At 41.9% G+C, this 20,267-nt stretch overlaps 4 protein-coding genes across 4 annotated transcripts in view; 2 read left to right on the top strand and 2 right to left on the bottom strand.

Annotated features, from left to right (window-relative positions):
* LOC139926156 (testis development-related protein) overlaps window positions 1-20,267 on the top strand; it is a 404,183-nt gene that overhangs the window by 145,452 nt on the left and 238,464 nt on the right. The window lies entirely within an intron of this gene.
* The window catches only part of ccdc167 (coiled-coil domain containing 167), a 209,928-nt gene that overhangs the window by 115,226 nt on the left and 74,435 nt on the right, over window positions 1-20,267 (bottom strand). The gene's annotated exons all lie outside the window — the stretch shown is intronic.
* On the bottom strand, window positions 461-16,144 carry ak9 (adenylate kinase 9). Its single transcript, XM_071917767.2, has 36 exons — window positions 16,052-16,144; window positions 15,831-15,894; window positions 15,689-15,741; window positions 15,507-15,603; window positions 15,110-15,222; window positions 14,720-14,878; window positions 13,865-13,987; window positions 13,454-13,528; window positions 13,152-13,253; window positions 12,756-12,895; window positions 12,325-12,641; window positions 11,960-11,980; window positions 11,559-11,674; window positions 10,894-11,038; window positions 10,655-10,760; window positions 10,461-10,546; window positions 10,288-10,347; window positions 9,614-9,811; window positions 9,049-9,185; window positions 8,631-8,834; window positions 8,289-8,543; window positions 7,782-7,903; window positions 6,695-6,914; window positions 5,993-6,061; window positions 5,693-5,893; window positions 5,118-5,336; window positions 4,731-4,944; window positions 4,358-4,559; window positions 4,030-4,176; window positions 3,629-3,846; window positions 3,142-3,338; window positions 2,457-2,626; window positions 1,640-1,738; window positions 1,332-1,434; window positions 1,070-1,184; window positions 461-714 (listed from the first exon to the last, which is right to left on the bottom strand). The coding sequence occupies exons 1-36, from the start codon at window positions 16,142-16,144 to the stop codon at window positions 506-508; spliced, it is 5,169 nt and encodes a 1,722-aa protein (XP_071773868.2). The 3' UTR covers window positions 461-505.
* Window positions 17,129-20,267, top strand: part of fig4a (FIG4 phosphoinositide 5-phosphatase a) — a 59,115-nt gene continuing 55,976 nt past the window's right edge. Inside the window, exons 1-2 of the mRNA XM_078289828.1 lie at window positions 17,129-17,204; window positions 19,555-19,653. Of these exons, the coding sequence (XP_078145954.1) occupies window positions 17,142-17,204; window positions 19,555-19,653 (162 nt within the window). The 5' untranslated portion in view covers window positions 17,129-17,141. The remainder of the gene's footprint in view (window positions 17,205-19,554; window positions 19,654-20,267) is intronic.

Raw genomic sequence — 20,267 nt, 5'->3', positions numbered from 1 at the left:
ATTTACTACTTACATTGTCAAACTGCCACTCTCTCTCGTCTTGAGTGTTCTTCCACAATGAAAATAGGAAAAAGCCATACAAGGCTTACTTCAGGCACTCTTTCACAGAGGAGGGTAAAGTTAAACAGCCTTTATTTTGAATTAGGCATATCTAGGACATAAAAACAGTGACTGGTTTTGACCGTGGAGGGTCTTCCTCAGGGTGTGGTTTGGTCGCATAAAATCTGAATAAAATGTACTGCTTTATATAGTCTGCCTTTAAAGACAGACAAAATATATAAGCAACAACAGCAATGTGAAGAGAGATCACATTATTAGGCATTTGATATGAACCCCTTATGATGAACATGAGCTCAGAAAAGTGCCTTAAGTTTAAACACATATTTATGGATACTGTCATAGCGTGAAATACATACATCTTTAATGTTATCTTTCTGCCACACAGTTCACCACACCCTATAAAATATTGTGCTGAAGTCAAGAGTACACAATGGGCTGTTGCATGCTACAGCACACCATTAGCTCCTGGCAAGTCTCTCAATGCCAGGAACCTGTGCAGTTTAAACTCAAAGTCAATGGGATGTTCGCTAGGTGGCCTGTACTTCCTTGTCATGGTGGAGCCCAGGTAGGGAATGAGCGCACAGCTCTCTTCAAACAAGGCCAGCTTCTTTTTGTACCTTTGGCGGGCGGAGTCCGAGCTCTTGTGGTTGAAAGCTGGAGAAAAAGTGAGAAAAAGAGAGAGAGGCGAAACAAGGATGAGCGAGGACGAGACAAGATAGCAGAATGATGAGACAAGATAGGATTAGGTTCTAATCTGACACTCAACTGACTGAAAAAAACATTGCATATCTGCAGCTGCATAGGTGGAAACTTGATGGGGGGATGAGATAGGGGATAGTAAACCTCGACTCAGCACAAAATAGGCCTATGCAATGCATCTCCTTTTTTTATGTTTAGAAATTTAGTGGTAAAATGAAAGAAAACAACACTTTATGTCCTTACCATTCGCCTTAACAAATCACACATGATACATGATTTGGACCAAATATTTCTTCGACATCTTGTTTACCTTTCAGATAATAGGCCATGTAGAGGAGAGCCGATCTTTGCACACTGAGGAAGGGATACTTTGGTTTGAGACACCCAACAGCTGTCATGGCCTTGATGACTGCTTCTGCCACACCCTGACAAAAATACAGGCTTGAGTCAACACAGATGTCTCAGAGACATAATTCAGAAATTCAAATAAAATGTTGAATGTGGCATAAATGCTTTGCAGACAGGGTCATTACAGAATACATAGATGTTGTGTGATTGAGTGTGGGTCTGACCTGTTGCAAGTAGCCCAACATTGGGAGAGAGGTGAGCTGTACAGGCTCACGAATAGGAGGAAGCTTATTGGGCAGCTTCTGGTCCCAGTAGGTTTCAGGAATCCTTCATGGATAATGTAGAGTATCAACACCAAGTTTCATTGAGGCTTGGTAGTTACATATAGTACCAGACCAACACTTATCACGGGCAAGGAATATTACGCTGTCTTTATGCAAAGTAGTAGGAACAGAGTTCATACTTCAAACAGAAATGTTTTGCACAAGTGAATATTCCTTCTAATGTATGCTATAGGAGATAGTTTCCCCACCTTAGAAACTTGTCCTGCTTCTGCTTTGTCTCAAAAACGTAGATCCGTCTCCGGTATTCCACAGCATATTCCATGTTTCCTCGAACCAGGGCTTCGTACCTAAGGACAAGTACACCTTCCATTAAGAGAAAACTATAGAATATGGTTACGCATTAAGGGCGTAAACAGGAGATTTGGCATAAATCAAACAAACAGTGGTATGTATTATTTACTGTCCAGTGTAGAATGTGAGGTTCTGTTTGCTTGTTCCATTTGTGTTGGTATGGACAAATTTCTGCACATTTATTGTAGGTCACTTGGTGATTAAAGTGATTCTGGTTTTGATGCACTTTCTCACAACCTTGATTCTAACCTTTATCACAAACAAGTGATTACTTGCTGGTATCAGTTAGTTTTGTATTTTCCTGTCTGTCTACCTCCACTTGGTCAACTTTGATATAAGATGTGGAGGCTTTTTAGCATACTGTCCATAGAAAAAAGTACATTTCTGCTCACACAGGGTCACCTCTGCATTGATTTATTTTTAGTCGATGTTTTGGTCATAAGACCTTTGTCAAGACATGTCTTGGAAATGTATTCTCAAGACATGATAAACACCGACTAAAAATAAATGAATGCAGAGGTAATCTTTTGTGTGTGGGAATTTACTTTTTCTATGGATTTGGAACTTCAAAGGAATTAATTCCTTGAAAAACACAAGAGAGTGCAGCAGTGTGCACACTATCTTTTATTTTTTAGCATACTGTACCTATGCTTTCCAGCAAGACAGAGATATGGTTAGGGTGCAGATGTAGACTGATGGCAGTGGATAGTGTACCTCTGCTTTCCATCCAGGTAAGTGACGGGGCAGAATCCCTTCATCTCAACTTGCTGTGGGAACCTGTTCTTCACCTGAACCTCAGTTAGCTTCCTTGGCAGCAGGTGGGGTTGTGGGAGAGTGTACGGACAGCCAGGGACCACAAACTGATCTGGAGTGGCCAGGAACCGCTGTGGTCGAAAGGACAACATGAAAAAACAAAAAAGAGAATGTTTTTTTTCCTTTCAGTCACTCCAGTGTTTGAGTTACATTATTTCCTAGACATTTAATTTGTGAATGCTGCCTGCACTTCTAGTTGGTAGTTAGTAGTATCAGATCAGGTACAATAGGTCAACATCAATTTTATTTACCCATTACAGTACATCTGCATGTGCACTCCAGATGCTAGGGCCTTATTTATGTGTATGCCGCATAATTTATAATGTATAATTTATATTTATAAATGTTTAAAAATATTTTTGTTTTTTTCATGTCAATTCAATTGTAGGATCACTTCAAAGAATATGATAAACACAATTAAATTAAATATGTTGGATAATGATAGAAATCAGTTTTAGATTGTCAAATATTGGAGGAAATCAGCTTAGCCAACTAATTTTGGCATGAAGAACCATTTTCCATAAATCACAACTCTATCTTGGATTTGGCTATAGGTCTTTTATAAATGAGGCCCCAGGACACTGACCTCCAAATGGTCTCCGCAGCACATTTTGTAGTAGTGTCCTCTGTATTCAGCTGCTAGTGCCAGGGATGCAGTATCTGAGGAGTCCAGCAGGTGGTGATGTAGAGCCAGGCAGACAGGGCAGTACTGGCCAAACTCTCCCAGACGAGACTGCAGCTCCCTGGGGGTGATGCACAGCTTGTGGATGCAGGCTGCCTGGCCTGCGAAACCAACGTATAGGGGAAGATGAACTAATAGGTCTCACCTAAACAGAGATTTAGATTGAATGCATCCTCTTGAAGTGAGGTTTTTAATGCATACGTTTCTTTGCCGTGCTATTTTTACTTTGGATATAAAAATGCAAAATTACTGTTAAGTTTAAGTGCAGATAAGTTGCAGAATTTTATTTTTACAGTATTTTCAGCCATTTCATTACCCACTAGGCCATCCTGCTGGCCTGGGATCAAGAAGGTGGATGTGGTTCAACAGGTTCTCCTACTCCAGAACTTACCGCTGCGAGTCCTCTCCAGGTAGCTGTGGATATGTTTAATGCTGATGCAGACCTCCTCTAGAACGCTGTTCCAGACCCACCATTTGCTCTTTAACCCGTCCAGCAGGACCCAGTTCTTGTACTGTTGCTGAAAGTGTTGCCTCACATGCTCCACCTCCTGCTTGTAACGGGAGTTACGGATGCGGAGGATCTCGGAGCTGTCATGCATCGGGTGAGGCCTACGATGAGAGCGGAGGGAGAGGGAAGGGACAGGGGGACACACTTTATTCCATTAGTTTGTATGTTTGTGATTTTACACAGCTTACAGACTGTGCCTTGCAAATTCTTCCAGATTTCTGAAGAAAATATGCAACTCTAGTGATTGTAGTCCCGTTGCTATAGTTGTGTGTGTGTGTTCTGACTTGTTGGGCTTCATCTTGTCGATCAGGCCTCTGTTCAGCACCTCCACCGTGTCCATCCCCAGTTCCACTACTGTCATGGGGATGATACTCCGAGCCTCCATCATCTCAGCCTGCTTAAGTGTCATTGGGAAGCCGTCCAACACGTACCTGGAAGGGCAAACAAGTCAGCATTAGAATGCCTCCACAAACAGAAAAATAACCTGGACTATCACCAAAAATGATTGGTGAGAGAGTTCCAAGGTTTTCACAAGACAGCAATGTTATATAATATATACTATTATTTAAGGCATTTTAAGACTTTTCAGGACCTGCAGACATCCTGTCTTACCCTCTGGTGCTGCAGACTAAACTCATGAGCGCCACCTCCAGACACTGAATGGCCAGTTCATCAGGCACGGCGAGGCCCTTGGAAAGGTGCTTCTTCATCTGGACAGCCAGCTCGGTGTGCTCCTGAGTGTTCAGCACCATGCGCATAACACCGCCGATGGACAGCCGCACCAAGCCATACTTGTGAGCAAACATCTGTGCCACTGGAGAGATGAAGGTAACAACAGAGCAAACCATGAGAGGAAGATAGGGTGAAAGAATTGAGCACAAGGAGTGTAGTGGGGAGAGAGATATGGTAACATATACTTATTATCGCATATTTCTACGTAAACATTGACTATGAGTGGATTATGTTTCAGCTGTTTGAGTCTGACCGGTGGTTTTTCCAGATTTGGGCGGTCCTATGACAGCCAGTTTAATGGGGAGGGAGGGGTGGGGTTTGCGCTGCTTAAGGTACTTCATGGGGTTGAGCATGAATGTGCTGCGAGTCTCCTTGGATGCAAAGAAGTAGATATACTGGTGGAAGAGCAGAGGGTATGTGGTACTGAGTGGCCCCTGCGATGGCTGGATCAAGTCTCCTTCTGTGTACTGGAGAGAGAGAGGGAGAGAGAGAAAGAGAGAGAGAGACAGAAAGAGAGAGAGAAAAAAATACAGTATGTCCAGGAGGTTGGATAAAGGTTCTGGTGATATATCCCAACCCCTCGACACAAGGGAGACAAGTTATGTGTACAAAGGACGCCATCATTCCTGGTCATGCTCACCTTGATGGGGTCCCAGCAGCCAAAGGTACTGTGGAATTTGTAGGAGGAGTGCAGCAGCTTACGTGCCAGGCTGTAACTGATGGGTTGGCATTTCTGGAAGAGCGATTCCCTGTTGGTCAGCAGGGGCTGGATCTTCTGGAGCAGCTGGTAACGCACAATTCGTGGCTTACGGGATGCACTGATTGACACTTTGGGGATGTTTAGTTCACTCAGGAGCTCCTGATAATAGCAGAGGACAAAGCATGGAAGTACAATATGAAGTACGATATGAAAACATATACAGACAACATAGGAAGTTTTGGTTCACACTGTAGGTCCAACCCATGTCTCTGTAGTGTCAGTGGATGTGTACTTATAGACTGTAAATTAGTAGCCAAGTGTAATGATGGAAATTGCCATTCAGCTTGTTGCTGATACTTCTCAGACTGCTATAAAACTAGTGTAAAGCTTATGTAAATCTGTCCTCACTACCCAGGACGTAATTGTGAAATAATAACAGAGATGGTATGGGTATGGCAACCAAACATTAGTGTCTGGCTGGTTAAGTGCATTCATGGGGTTGTGTGTCTTTGTACCGTCACACTGGTGAGGTTGTTGTCGTCCGCCTCAAAACGTTCCCCTATCTCCATCTCCAGCCTCTCAGTAGCTGCCTCCTCAGTCTCCTCACTCTCAGTGTCATCGTTCTCCTCGTCAGGAGGGAACTCATCCTGCAGTATGGCCTCCCACTCTTCCTCCATGCTGTCCATGGCTTCGTCGTCTTCCTCATCATCTTCGTCCTCGCTATCCCTTATCTGCTGGGTCAGAAGATTGTGGTAGGTAGGTGGTTGCGTAATGATGGAGGAGAGGATAATAATGTTTATGATGACATTGCTTACCTTTGTTCTGGATGCTTTAGTGGCTTGCTCTGCCATGAATTCAGCCCTTCTCTTGGCAATGTTGTCCTCCTATACCACAGGGATGGATAGACTTGTTATGTCTAAGTACAGAATTAACTGGGGATCTTTCTCTCTGTATGTCTGTATGTCTTTTTCTCTCTCTCTTATGTCTGTTCTCTATTGAGCAGTATCTAATTAATAAAAGATAGTGAAAGTTAAATTGTGAGAATTTAGCTTTAACTATAAATCTTCAGTCATTAACTGCAAAGTAGTTATATATATATACACATGTAGTTGATTCATCGTTTTATGATTGTAAGGCACATCACATACTTTGGAATTTCACAATAAAGCGCACACACAGGTATAAGCAGTGCTTCTATGCATGTATGTAATATGTTATAAGCTATGTTTGTTAATGGTTCAGTTGATAAAGTTTACTTGCAAACAAAGTAGCCTAACGTTAAGTTTATCCAGAGAGCTGGGATCACATTCAAATAAACTGCTAATTAATTGGGTCAGTATGTCATCACCATGAATGCTTTCCATTAAGACAGCAGGAAAACTGAGCAGGAAAGAGAAAAGGGAAGACAGGAGAGAAGGTCCTACCCGTCCTACTACTGTTCTCAGACTAGGCAGCAGGAATACGCTTGGTAATGAAGGCGGTGGGACAACATTACTAGAAAGTTGTGACTTGCTCACCCGAATCTTCTGACGTAGGTCACGGATGACCTTCAGCTGTGCTTCGCGGCGATTGTGGCGTTCTCGCCAGACTTCCAGGTGAGGCGGCAACAAGCGTCTCACAATGTCCATGACATCCGCTGCCATGATTACCGCAACATCAGGGAAGAGCTGCCGCTGCACCATGTACTGCACCTCATCAGCACTCCGAGGGAAGCCCTCCAGGATAAAACCTGTGGACCTAAGAGGCATGTTAAGGTCAACAAATATATTGTGCAGTTGCGTGAACAAAAAATAAACAACACATACTACATCATGCAAAATACATACATATATACAGGACAAAATGGTTATATAATGAGTGTAGATTAATAAAAAAGTTAATTTATTTTATTATTATTACACCTTTATACTCGGAAAACCCATTGAGGACGAATCCTCATTTACAATGGTGCCGAGAGCAAAGACAACAGATAAAATACATGAATAAGAACAAGAGAACATGGGTACATAAAATAAAATAAATGATAAAATGAATAAAATGAGATACAAATAAAGTAAAATACAAAGTCAAATAAATTAAAAGATTACAAATTAAAAAAATAATTAAAACAGTTGCATTCAAATACCACTTGACACGCAACAAGCAATCTAAAATGGCCTAGGGAGGGCAAGGTATCTAATTTAAAAACATTTTGAAGGCTGTTCCAGGTAGCAGGGGCACTATAACTTAAAGCAGTCTTTCCAAGTTCTGAGTTTACACGAGGAACTTGAAGTATTAGGCGATCCGAGCGTGTCGTGATTATTTCTCTGCCATGTTCCTGCCATTATAAAAATGAGAACAAGAGATAAACCGGTATCTCTGAGGCTTGGCGGCTCTTTGTGTAACCATAACAGAAATGGAGTCAGTGGGAGCAGGTGATGTGCTATGAGGAATAGCGTCAAGATAGGTTGAGTGTGTAGTTAAGTGTAGTTAAAAAAAGTTGAGTGTGTGAGTTTGATTGTGAGTGTGTGTATGTGAGGGTGTGGGTTTTTGAGAGGAGAAAGGGGAGAAAGAGAAACAGTGTGAGAAATAGAGTGAGAGATTTATTTGTGTGTGTGTAAGTACTTGTATGGCTCCTGTTGCCAGTACGGTGCCAGCACCATATCCAGGACCTCTGGAGGCAGAGAATCTCCATCAGACAGGTAGGCTTTGATGGCCTCTTCATCATCGGTCAGTGCCACTTCCTGCTACAGACAGACAGCACAAACACTAATGGTATCACTGTAAACAGGGATGAGTCCAATGTCAAATAACCTGCAATATTCTATTTCACCAACTAATGGCCATACAGGCATGATAGGAGCCTTATACATGGGAGCAACAGTGCTTATGCCATTTGTGGTGGACAGATATTTTACAGACAGTCTTTGGCTGCAAACGTCACTACGTCATTTATAAGACAAATGTGTTTCCAGCACTGTTTATCACATAATCTCTTTTCCGACAAAAAACGTTTCTGCCTCAAATGAATGTAATGAAATCGTAATTTGCATAAAAAATACTTGGATGGGAACCCAGCTACAAAGACGGCTTATCAAATCTGACCTCTGCCTCCATGTCAGGCTCATTGACAGGGGCGTCCTCTGTCGTCTGCTCGTCCTCGCCCTTGACTTCCTTCATCAGGGCCTCCAGGTCCTCAGGAGCCTCCTCCGGTGGCTCTGCCTCGTCTGCGTGGGGCACTCGGCTCTGTGTCTTGGCCAGGATGAGCTCTTGTAGCCGCTCCCTGAACTGAACGTGGAAGACGCCCAGCTGCTGGGCCAGCCACTCGCCCTGAGTGGTCTTGCCTGACCCTCGGGTGCCGAGCAAAAAGACCCGCAGGGCTGGGGGCTTGGAGAGAAAAGGATACAAGAATGTGTTAGGGCTCTTACTTTATCTCTCTCTGTCTCCCTCGCTCTTTCTCTTATCAGCCCATACCTTCAGAGGCTCGGCCTGTGCGACAAATTCTGCAGGGTTTTGAAGGAAGCGCTCCCTGGCCTCCGAGCTGGAGAAGTAGTAGGCCTTCTCACGGTACTTGGCTGCGATTTCGTCCGTACAGGGCCACAGGACGTCATGGTCTTTTAAGGCCACGGGGCAGAAGTGACCAGTATCTCCTGATAATCTCTTAGCTGTTGTGTCCTCCTGATGTCATGGAAGGAAAGCAGGAAACAAAGTGAAAGGGTGAAAGTGTTTAATATTGTTCTTGTGTGAGGTGGAAAAAAGTAAGGGAGGACAAGAGGCTTCAACTTCTCCTAAAGGTTATAAATGTAAAAAACTCAAAAAACTGAATGGAGTGTAAATGACTGTAAAGTTTGACCAAGGTGATAGAAGTGAAAAGACTGCTCTATATACTGACTTCATTGTCTCCCTCAGCTGCGTCATTGTCCCCACTGGCCTCCTCTGCTTTCTCCAGCTCTGCTAGGGCCTGACTATCCTCTTCCTCCTCATCCAGGTCCACTCCTGTCAGCTCCCAGGACACATACTTGAATGGCTCTGCAGAACACACATGCAAACCAGAGTGTGGGTTGGGATTTGTTTCTTGCCAAGGATGGATTTGAATTTGTTGGAGAAATTATTAAAATGCTATTAGCAAATTAATAAACATGTATAATCAATGTATGAAGGCTACAGCAGGCATACCGTGAGTGTGTAAAATGATAATAATGCTCATAATGAAGTTTTGGACTAATGCAAGCAATATGAAAAAAAATAAACTATTTTTAAGATCACATGCCATGCTAATGGAATATAACCTATAAACATATATTTATTTATTTTTTGCTTTTGCAGGACAGTGTGCCCCAGAGGATTTTAATCCCTTGTGCTTCAAACATATTACTGGCTAACTGATGCACGCACAGTCTGCACACACACATGCACACACACATGAAAACGCACACACACTCTAGAGCTACACTCACTCTCCATCTGCTGGACCATCTCTTCAAGCAGGTCCTCAGCGCTCTTGCTGCCAATCTCCAGTACTGAGCAGGTGCCAGCTAAAGAAGGCTCCATGCGCTCCCATTCTGCTGCAAACCGCTTCAGCTGCAGTTTATAGTCATTCATCTCCGGGCCGTTTGGATAACCTAACTCCCACTTATCAGGTAGTACCACATCATCTTGAGCGACACAGAGGGGAGTAGGAGAGGGAGAGAGTCAAAGAGAAAAACAAGTACAGGTCATTTTGAGTCCCATGCTGCATTTGTGGTGACGACATACTGTATAGTTGTTTCTGAATACGAGAAGAGGGATTGTGGGAGTTGTGTCAAAATTTGTAGCTAAAGAGTAAGGATTCATATATAAGATTATGTCTTCACAATCGTACAACCTTTACGTTCTTTTATTAATTAGATACAGCTCTGTAAAGGTCATACAGGAATTGTAGAAAACAATTTTCTCACATTCTGTGCACCATAATGAAGTTTGATAGCACACCGAGTAAAGTTTCTCCCCCTGACCCACTGACTTGAATTTGGCTCTTCATAACCACAGCACAATGGCAATATTGCCACTGTCAACCGTCAGTCAGTGGAACTTTGCATTTTTGATCTGATAAAAAACAACAGTGTATAAAAAAACAAGTGTGAAGTCTTACCTTCTTTTTTGATGGTGACAGGATGTGAACTGCTGTCTGTGTCAGATTGGTCCGGGTTTTCTGCAAAGAAAAATAATCAATGTAATAAAAAGGATGCTGATCAAGGAGACAACAGGATTTTAGGCTGTTTTACTGTAGATGGATAAATACATAGACAGGCAAACAGATAATACCATCAGCCTCTTCGGCAACTGTCTCTAGATTAGTCTGTGGTTCTGCTGGCTTGGCCTCCAGCTCTGATTCCTGCTCTTTACGGTTTCTATAATGGGGAGAAAGGCAAGACAAAAACTATGCTGAAACTGGCTTCATAAGCTCAGCTCTAACAAACCATAGGATTTCGCAGCACCATTTTATCCTCACTCACAACAAGGCCTGTTTCTCCTTCTCAGACTGTTCCTCCTGCAACCTCTTCTTCACTGCCTTGTCCACGGTCTCCTTGTTCATCTCATAGTGTCTCCTCAATGCTGTCGTTCCTGTAAAAATCAAATTTCTATCAGTGTCAAGGAAATATGAGGGCATAACAGGTAGGCTGCGTGAATACTGAAGGAAAACCCAAACTCAAATATTTCAAAATAACATCAATGAATTTGTTTCAGCATTTCCTGCCTTCACTGTCTTTGAGGCAGAAGAGGAAGTCTGGCAGGATTCCATTATTGGCTTGCTGTATGGCGTCCAGCTGCGAGTGGTTCTTGGGGAAGTTGTCGAGCACCCAGCCAGTTCTCACCCCCGCATCTCCATCCGCCTCTTCAATCTGTAACACCAACGTTTTGCAATTTAGCAACATCACTGGCTAAGCCTTAAGTCTTTATTGCCATTTCTCTGGATAGTGTTTAGCAATTAACTGAGGTCTCAGGCAGCCACCGAATGTGTTCACACACTCATGAGTATTCTAGATACTAGCTCATATTCCAGTTATTGTGCTATTCAGAACACGCTCTTTATACACATCTAAATCCCTTATACAGTATGTATAAACCTCTTTTGCTATATACTTATATTCTAACAACAGTAAAGGATACAGATGTTTACAAGCCTCAGTATGGTGGCTAATAGTAAATCCCAGTTTGTATTTGGGTGTTTCACAATCAGGATATGACCTTTTGCAGGCTATAATAAACATTATATGGCGTTTACATGCTCCAACTCACAGAAGGAATGCTTACATATCCTGAATAATATCTGTATATTAATGTGTATGCAAACACACTCACTGTCTGTTTACACTCAACAAGCTTGTAAATGGAGCTGACATGTTTCACATTTTGGCATACCTCTTTTATACGCTTCTCTAATACATCAGCATACAGGTCAGATAGAGGTGCTGTGCTTATTTGTTCGACTTCTCTCAGTGCGGAAAGCACCATGGCTTTCACCTCTGGGTGATCTTCTGTCACTGAAAACAGCAGAAAGCATTTGCACAGTGATACATGCTGCCCATTGGGAAAATGCATAGAGCTCCAAAACTCAGTGACCAGCAAGTATCAGCAGGGATGTAAACACAACATCACAAGACTAGCAAGGAATAACATGCATGATATGTGATCGTCTAACAAGAAGGGCGTGTAAATTCCTGATGAACAAGAAAATACATTTCTGAATAAATATGTAAAAGGTAAAAAAGAATCATTAATCTGTGTCTGTGTACGAAAGAGAGAGTATTTTAACAGCTTACCCTCCACACAGTTGGTTGCATCTGATGAAATAAAATGTCATAAGATGAATTCAAATATGACAGCAATATTGAGTATACTGAACATTTTTTTAATTTAACTTGATAGTTATTGAAATAACAATAATTTCAGGCAAATTGCTACATCCACATCCATACTAGTATATTATTATTACATTTGCAAGAGTTGTTCTGTGGAATAATACATTTGTGTAGTAGAAAGCAACACTGCATTACACTTATCTTGAATAGTCAGTCTATTGTCTCTTTGTGGTTATGCAAGAATATACAGTATAATTGTAGAAGTGATAGCGAATCTTGGTACACCCAACATATGATCATCCACACCAAGCTCAACTCACCAAAACTTGGTGTGGCATCCATTTCCATCTTCATCTTGATTTTCTCTATGGCGATCCGGGTGGTGTCTTCTTTGATTTTGTCCAGCCTGTCCTGCTCCAGCTTGGCCAGGACCGGCTGCATCAACTCCTCTATGTCAAGCACCAATGCCCCATAGTGCTGGGCTAGAAGCTTGCATAGGGTGCTCTTCCCTGCCTGTGGGGGCCCAATAATGGATACCTTGCAAGGGGGCTTGGGCATTGGAGGAAGCAAGTACCGCTGGGGGGTTAGAACAAACTTCTGATAGGCCTCCTCAGATGAAAGGATGTACATCTTGTCCTGGAAGCTGTACAGGGGTTGACATGGGAGTTGGTTGATAAAGTAAACAGATTCATCTCATCTCACTTTAAGCCAGTGACTAGAGTCCTGGTCAGACTACACCCTACAACGGATCACTCACCCCACACATAATTCAGGCTTGCCCTGAATGACCTTGCCCTCTTTCAGAGCAACAGGGCAGGTTCTGCCCCAGCGGCTCCTTCTCCACCTGAAGCCAGGGGCCACTGCCTTGGAGGAAGACACAATTCTCAGCAGCTCGTCCTGGAGGAGAGATGGGCTCGGGATTAGACTACTTCATATCTAATTAGAATTGTTAGACATTTCCAATCAATCCTTGACAGTGCATAATTGTTTTGATTTATGAATCTACTAGCAGCACCTCAGCATTTATGGCTCAAACTGAAGTTGTTTGAACTAGTTTCAGTGCATTCAAAGAATTGACTGTAACGCATTGTGTTTTAAGAAAGAACTGCTCCTATATTACATTAAATACTGAGTACAGTCTTTAATGGCAGACCGTTTCAATCTCATCAGGCAATTCTTCATCATCATTCTGGTGGAGACGGACAGGAACAGAGACACGCTTCACTGCCATGGATTCCAGACGGGACATTACAGACTAGAGGCAAAGTAGTCAACACAGTGACATCAGCACCAGAGAATGAATAAATAATCGTGCACACACATGAATGCAACAACAATAACCACTGAACCTAACTCAAAATCATTTCAGCAGCATAATATATGCAAGATAATTAGATTTTTACTATGCATATTCCCTGCAGACAGCCTATTAACCCTTAGTATTGTAAGTCTTACCAAGTGCAGCTCCTCAGGTCTGTTGTTTCCATCCAGCTCAAACAGGTAGAGGGGGTCGTGGTCAGCCATGTAGTCCTTAAAGAATAGCAATCAAGTTATCCTACAATAATTTGGCTAATCTCTGCCAATAAGCCAGGCAGAATCCATTTTGACAAAACTTGAAGGGATGACTTTGGCACTGTGTTCTAGCATTAATAAAAATACCATGATTAACCTGATGGGATAATGGATAATTAAAAGCCAAAATTTCTAACTTTGAAAGCCCATAACTGTTTACATCACTGGTCTGATTTTGACAAAACTTGGAGGGATGATGCATCTTGTCACTGGGATCTGGCATTTGAAAAATTAAACTGATTGGCCTGATAGGAGTGCTATAATCAAGGATTTGTGCTGCCCAAAGGAACTGACCTCCAGGGGTCTGAGCATAGTATCCTTGTACATGTTGATCCTGAGAAAAGCATTCTTGGCTGAATTCTCTTGCGTCCACACCATCTGGTCGATTATGTCCTTTTGGAGTTCCTCCTCCCCGACCTGCAACCCAGAACAAACAAACAGAAGCTATTAATATCAAAGGAGAACAGACATTAAAGGTTTAAATGTGACTGCTGGACAATCAGGCATTTAATTTGGAATGTTTTTATTCGGGAAAAGGGTGTTAGGTGAGTGTTAGCTGTGAGTGTCTTGACAAATAATGTACTGAAATCAAATCACCAATAATAGCTCACTACTACAACTTAACAACGAACATTACTGTTACTTAGGAAAGCAGACTTATGGTAATGTTACATCACCAACAAAGAGTTAAGCCTACTTACAACGGAAACGTCCAATAAACAATGTACAAAACCTAAATAAAAAAATCTAATGTTAAAAAATTATACAACTTAGACTACAGGGACTTTGAAATGAATCTTGTATTAGCTAGCGAAACACTTTCACAACTAATTTGAAGTGTAGAGAAATGTGAAATGCATAGGCAATATTCCAATGCAACTGTACTGAAAAATAGCCACAGCAGAAGCTGTAACTTGCAGGCCATCTGCAGGCCTATAAAGGTTACTACCACAGGCATTTCAGACATGCATAGCTCAACAAGGACCTGATGAAAATACTGCAGTCTCTTAGGACATCGGCACATGTAGATGCTTGCCCTTGTAGCTAGCACAAAAAACAACTTTCATTGTGTGTCAGAGAAATAGCCTAAAACATAAGATGGGCAAGGTTACACCCAATGGCAAATGGTGTTTTTCCGATGAGCCATACCTGCTCCTCCTCATCCTCCACTAGATCCTCCTCTCTGTTCTCCTCCTTCTTCTTGGTGTCTACCTTCTCGGGGTTCCACTGTTCCCTGAGGTACAACTGGCCTGTCTCCTGGTGCTGCCTCAGACCTGACAGCCTCTGGATCAGGTCCTTGTCCCCACACTGGTGGAGGATGGGAGAAATAATAATCAACCAACAATTTTAAAAGCTGAACTTTAAAAATGCAAATGGACTCAAAAAAATTAAAGATACTGCTGACTCTATTCAGTTAGCTCATACAAAAACAAAACCATGACATGGAAATTTAGAAGATGAATCAATTTCTTTGCTAAGCCACACGAAATTGAAAACTATGCACTGCTGCACAATTCTAGTAGAGGAAATCAGGATAACCTTGATGTTGATGATGAAATCAGGTGTTAGCTTGAGGTTTTTGATCAGCTCAATCTGCTCATGTATCTTCAGACACTCTTCCGACATGCAGGGCAAGCAGCTCAGTACGTAACCTGTACCACAACACATTGTACTATCACAAACAAGCCATGGCAGAGCTGGTGTTTGAATGACACCTCACTGCTACACAAAACTGTGCAGTGCTGTCCTATCACTTAGGATGCTATTACTGCTACTCATATGACTCATCAGCGCTTCAAAAATTAGGCTAATTAAATGCCACAAGCTGCACTGTTAGAGAATTCAAATGTACTTTGTTGATAGCTACTATCAACTGAATCAACAGTACTGAATCAAATTCTTTATGATTAGCTAAACTTTGAGTTAATTGATTTACCATAGTGTTCCACATCTGGTGAGTTAAGCCTGGCAATAATCAGCTGGAGCACCATGTCTTCTGGTATACTTCTCCCCTCAGATAAGATATCTAACAGCTGAAATGGTGAGACAAGGCAACTCATAATATGGCAACGGGACATTTAACTGTACTGTCCTGTGACTGCAGATAATGATACTCACCTCTATGCCTTGTTTAGTTTGATCTTTTATGTGTGTCTTGAGTAGTTCTGTATCTGAAATATTATAGAAGATGATCAGAAATTAGTAAAATGTTTTACATAGACATTATGTTGGGATAGATACCAAAAATAAATTTACTTGCCATCAATCAAGATACACTTCCAGGATTCTGCTATTAGTTTGGCCAAGGTGGATTTGCCAACACCCTGCCACAAAGGATTCAGTGAGTCACCCATCACCTTAAAGTTTAAACTGTAGTGCACTGTAACTGAATTATGTTACTGACATTATTGTGTGTGTGTGTGTGTGTGTGTGTGTGTGTGTGTGTGTGTGTGTGTGTGAAAGGCAAAGATAGTGTGTTACCGGTTTTCCAACAATGATGAAGCAGGTGGGTTTAGCAAGAAGAATCTCTCTCTCAGCTTCATCCTCAATGAGGTTGTCCACAAACTTCTCCATATGAGCTAGTTGAGTGTATGTTTTGCAGTCTTTTCAAATGAATAGGACGAATTTAAACACAAAAAGATAACAGTGAAAGACGCCTGTCATAACGTTTCTGTTTTAACCTAGCTAGAAGTTAACATGACATTAACACAGCTAACGTTAGTGGCCACCTGGGTTGACTTTATAAATATGGTGCAACGTTAGCCGTAATTGCTTGCCTGAAGTTTACTCACCGTTAGTTTTGGGCAGTCCAGCAATTCTTTATTATTTTGTTACTAACCTAACTGGTTAACAAAGTCATACCAAACGTTCGTTGGTCATTTAGCATTAACTAAGTTAGCTAAGATTAACAGCTACCGAATAAGGTAACCATAGCAACCGGCAAACTAAAGAGCGAGCTAGGGTTTGGTTTACCAATAGCAATTATCTTACGGACACAACACAACTTTCTGTTATTGCAGGTCTTAAACATGTCTGTTTATTGCAGGCATGAGTGTTAAAAGTACTTTAACAACAGTAAATACTTTTTCCATAAAAAGGGTTATAACACTATATTAGCAATCGCTTTTTCACGTCCTTGGAGCTTTTTTGACTTTGCGAGGATCCGTATCAGCTGAATTGAGGAAGCGCAAGCCGTTCATGACAGTCACCTGACCGAAACAAATGCATGACCGTTGCACGCTCGTATATGTTAGCCTAACTACTGACAATGTGCAAACATATTTGATTTTCTGATGGTCTGAAGCTCTAAGTAGTAGTTTTGGTAGGCAGAGGAGATGCATATTATCAGCTGGCTGGAAGCTTGTGGCTAACACAGCTAATGGTGAGTAGTTAACATTAGCTTAGGTAGCCTAATGCTGAGGGCCATAAAAGATGCCTAGCTGCTAAGTAACCTCTACCCCAATTTCTTTTGCTTTTTCCAGTATACTCTTATTGATATGCATATCCCTATTCACTATCTACAGGTCTTCTGTCGTTTCTCCTGGATTGTGACAAATTTCAAGATATAGTCATGCCTCAGTCAGCGGCTGTCATCAGCGGTATCCAGAGGATGGTTCTGTACGAAACCAGAGCCGTGAGTGTCACATGATTTATATACTGGTGCTGTGTTTTCCTAATCATGTCCTCCAGAACTCCAGGCAGGGTGTCAATATAATCTATAAAGCCTACAACCTATAGATCCATATAACATTACATCTTCATTCTGGCATGCTCAGGGCGGCATCTTGGCTCTCCTGATGCTCACTGGTGCATAAATTATAGTATTTAGTTAAATGTGCTGATTGTAAGTACAGGATGAAGGAAATTGTATATAGATTTACCAAGGGGAAGTTGACTGAGCATGCTTGCTCTTTTCCAACAACACACTACTTCACACATTCATGCAGTTCCACACATTAAGTTCAACCACAGCCTTCTGCTGTTTGTCTCTGAGCTGCTCCACTGCAGCAGCCAGGAGTTAGGTGTCTTGCTCAAGGGCACCATGGCATAGTGATTGAGCGAGGGGAGAGTGTTATTCATCAGTTGTTACATGCAAGTGATGAATATATTTCTTGGGTACATTAGATAATGCTCATCCTTCCTGCTGAAATGTAGACTACAGCAATGGATTTCAAGATATCAGTGATGTAAGGAAGGTATGCATAAACGTTGGAGCCATTGATGGTAGTAGACATGGAGATAGAGAAGGATGCTGGGATTTTGAATAGTTTGCAAGGAAACACTAGATGGCAGCATAAGAGAGCTTGTCATGGTTTGCTGCTCCAGGTACACCCCAATCTTACAATACAATTGCATACAATGCAAAAGAGATTCACATCAGCAACAGATCAACAAATAATATCAGAAACAGGTTAGTACCAGGTCCAATATGTAGATCTCAGTCAAACTGATTTCTTCTCTTATGCATAAAGTGAACTATTATTGGACTTGGTGCTTTCATGGGCAGTTAAGTTTAATACACGTTGCCAGTCAAAAAGCAAGTCAAAAGTTTTATATAGGTTTGATAAGTGCATATTTTGTACACGCATCTTCACTTTACCACCAGTGATGTTACGTCTAGCCTTGTTTTTTTCCTTCTGAGAGAAGACTTATGTGTCTTTCTTCCCCCAATTGCGTGTTGTCTTACCAACAGTTTTTTTCCTTAGCACAATGACCAAGATTACACCAATGTTGAAATGAAGGTGAGGTGTAGCAGAGCGTGATGGCTGTTATCAGGAGTCAAAACCACTTAGTAAGAAAGGAAAACATTTGGCGAACCCTGGGTTATCATAATCCCCCCCCCCCCCCCTCCCACTGTCTCTTCTCAGACCATTTCATTGGATTTTGGATTCCAGATTATCTAACAAGTGCGAGCCAAAGAGGGCTCTATGGGATACTGGGTAGTGTGGAACAGGACGAAATGGCCCTAATGGTTCCCGGCCGTATCGATACAAGGTGTTCCACTTAGATGTCCTGTGGTGGATAGAAAATCTTGCACCATCTTGCAACCCAATGTGAGGAAAAATAATGACTTGAAAGAAAGGGACATCCAAGCAAGACATGTAGCCTTGTGCCTGCATGCTGTACATGGACAGTACTTACTGTAATTCCAGTGCAAATTCAATAGCAGTTTGAATAATGCATTGTCTGCCGTGACATTTATTTATTTTTTTGTATAATTTGACCGACTATTGATACATGCAGTTCTAACTGGCCGTCTCATTGCGTAGAGAAAATCTTGCACCCTTACAAAAAAGATGACCTGAAGAAAATGAGATCTTAACAAGACGTACTGTACAATGCAGGCGTAGCATAGACACTGTGCCTGTCTATTGGACCTTGAAACCTTTGTCTTGTGTGAAACGCATCATTTCAAAGTAGGCTTGGCTAATGTGCCGCGCTCTTGCTCCACACCGGTGATAGAGAGTGGATTTAATTTGAATGTCTTCCAAGAAGAAGCTAATGATGCTGGAAACGAGTAATCACGATACATTGGGAAATCAACCGTGTAATATGATTACTCTATCACAGTGGTTCTCAACATGGGGTCCGGGGACCACCAGGGGTCCTCGAGGGGATTCCAGGGAATGTATTATTAGAGAATGTAGAAGAATGACTACTTTGATCATAGTTCCACTGTTATCTCTCTACCTACAACACAGATAGTCATGGAATTCTGGACAAAATCATATCGAACAATAAAAATATTCTCAGATTTGGGTCCAAGAGACAAAATCTCATCAAATGGGGGTCCATGGCCCTAATGTGGACTAAATTAGTGGTCCTTGATATGAAAAAGGTTGAGAATCACTGCTCTATCATAATCTTTAGCATTCACATATCATCAGAAGCAGCATGCACTGCAAAAGCCCTTATCTCTGTGTTTACATCAATTGTATATTATAGCCTACAGTACGTGAATGCTTTTATTCTTTCTTTTCCAGAGGTATTTTTTGGTGGGGAGCAATCAGGCCCAGACCAAACACCGCGTCCTGAAGATTGACCGCACAGAACCCAGGGACCTGGTCATAATCGACGATAAGGTGAGCGCTGAGCTGCCACCGCAGTCAGTACAATGCTCATGTATATCCTTATGTAATACTGTACAGTACGCCTGGGGGCAAATTATACAATCACTCACCCCGTCCCAAGTGTGTTGTGGATGACAGCTTAGCTGATGAGAGCTGAACGCACCTCCTTCTCCTCTCCGCCGCTCATTACCGCGATCTATGAGCCGGCAGTTGATTTGTTTGTTCTCGTTGTGGGTGATTATGATTACGATGGGTTTGTTATTATAAAGTATCCATTACTAAGTATCCATCACCCCTCGCTCTCGTTCCTGTAGATATTAGACTTCAGAGGGAACCAATGCTTATTTCCATGTGATTGGCTTTTGTGCAGTGGCCTTGGACAGTATTTTATGAACAATGTGTGGATGCTTGGGAATATGATGAGGAGCTGGAGGCGATGAGTTTTGAAGCGGGAAACGCAGTCCCGTCTTTCACTTTCGTTCATATGCAAGGAACGCAGTGTCATATATAATGCCATATACTATATTCCTTTACAGTGTATTCTCTGGTAAGGTTCTCAATTTAATTAAGGTTTTACAGTGAATTGAATAACTCCACTAATTGCACAGTGGAGGTCATTTGAACCT

This window comes from Centroberyx gerrardi, chromosome 18, assembly GCF_048128805.1.
Source record: "Centroberyx gerrardi isolate f3 chromosome 18, fCenGer3.hap1.cur.20231027, whole genome shotgun sequence".
NCBI lineage: Eukaryota > Metazoa > Chordata > Actinopteri > Beryciformes > Berycidae > Centroberyx > Centroberyx gerrardi.
Note: the sequence above shows the minus strand (reverse complement) of the source record. Positions and strands in the feature narration are given on the sequence as shown.

Coding starts and splice junctions, on each gene's coding strand:
- ak9 (XM_071917767.2), bottom strand. CDS start 16,144: ATGGAGAAGTTTGTGGACAACCTCATTGAGGATGAAGCTGAGAGAGAG. Junction 15,742..15,830: donor GAAGTGTATCTTGATTGATG/GCAAGTAAATTT, acceptor ATAATATTTCAG/ATACAGAACTACTCAAGACA. Junction 4,945..5,117: donor GCTGCTGGGACCCCATCAAG/GTGAGCATGACC, acceptor CTCTCTCTCCAG/TACACAGAAGGAGACTTGAT.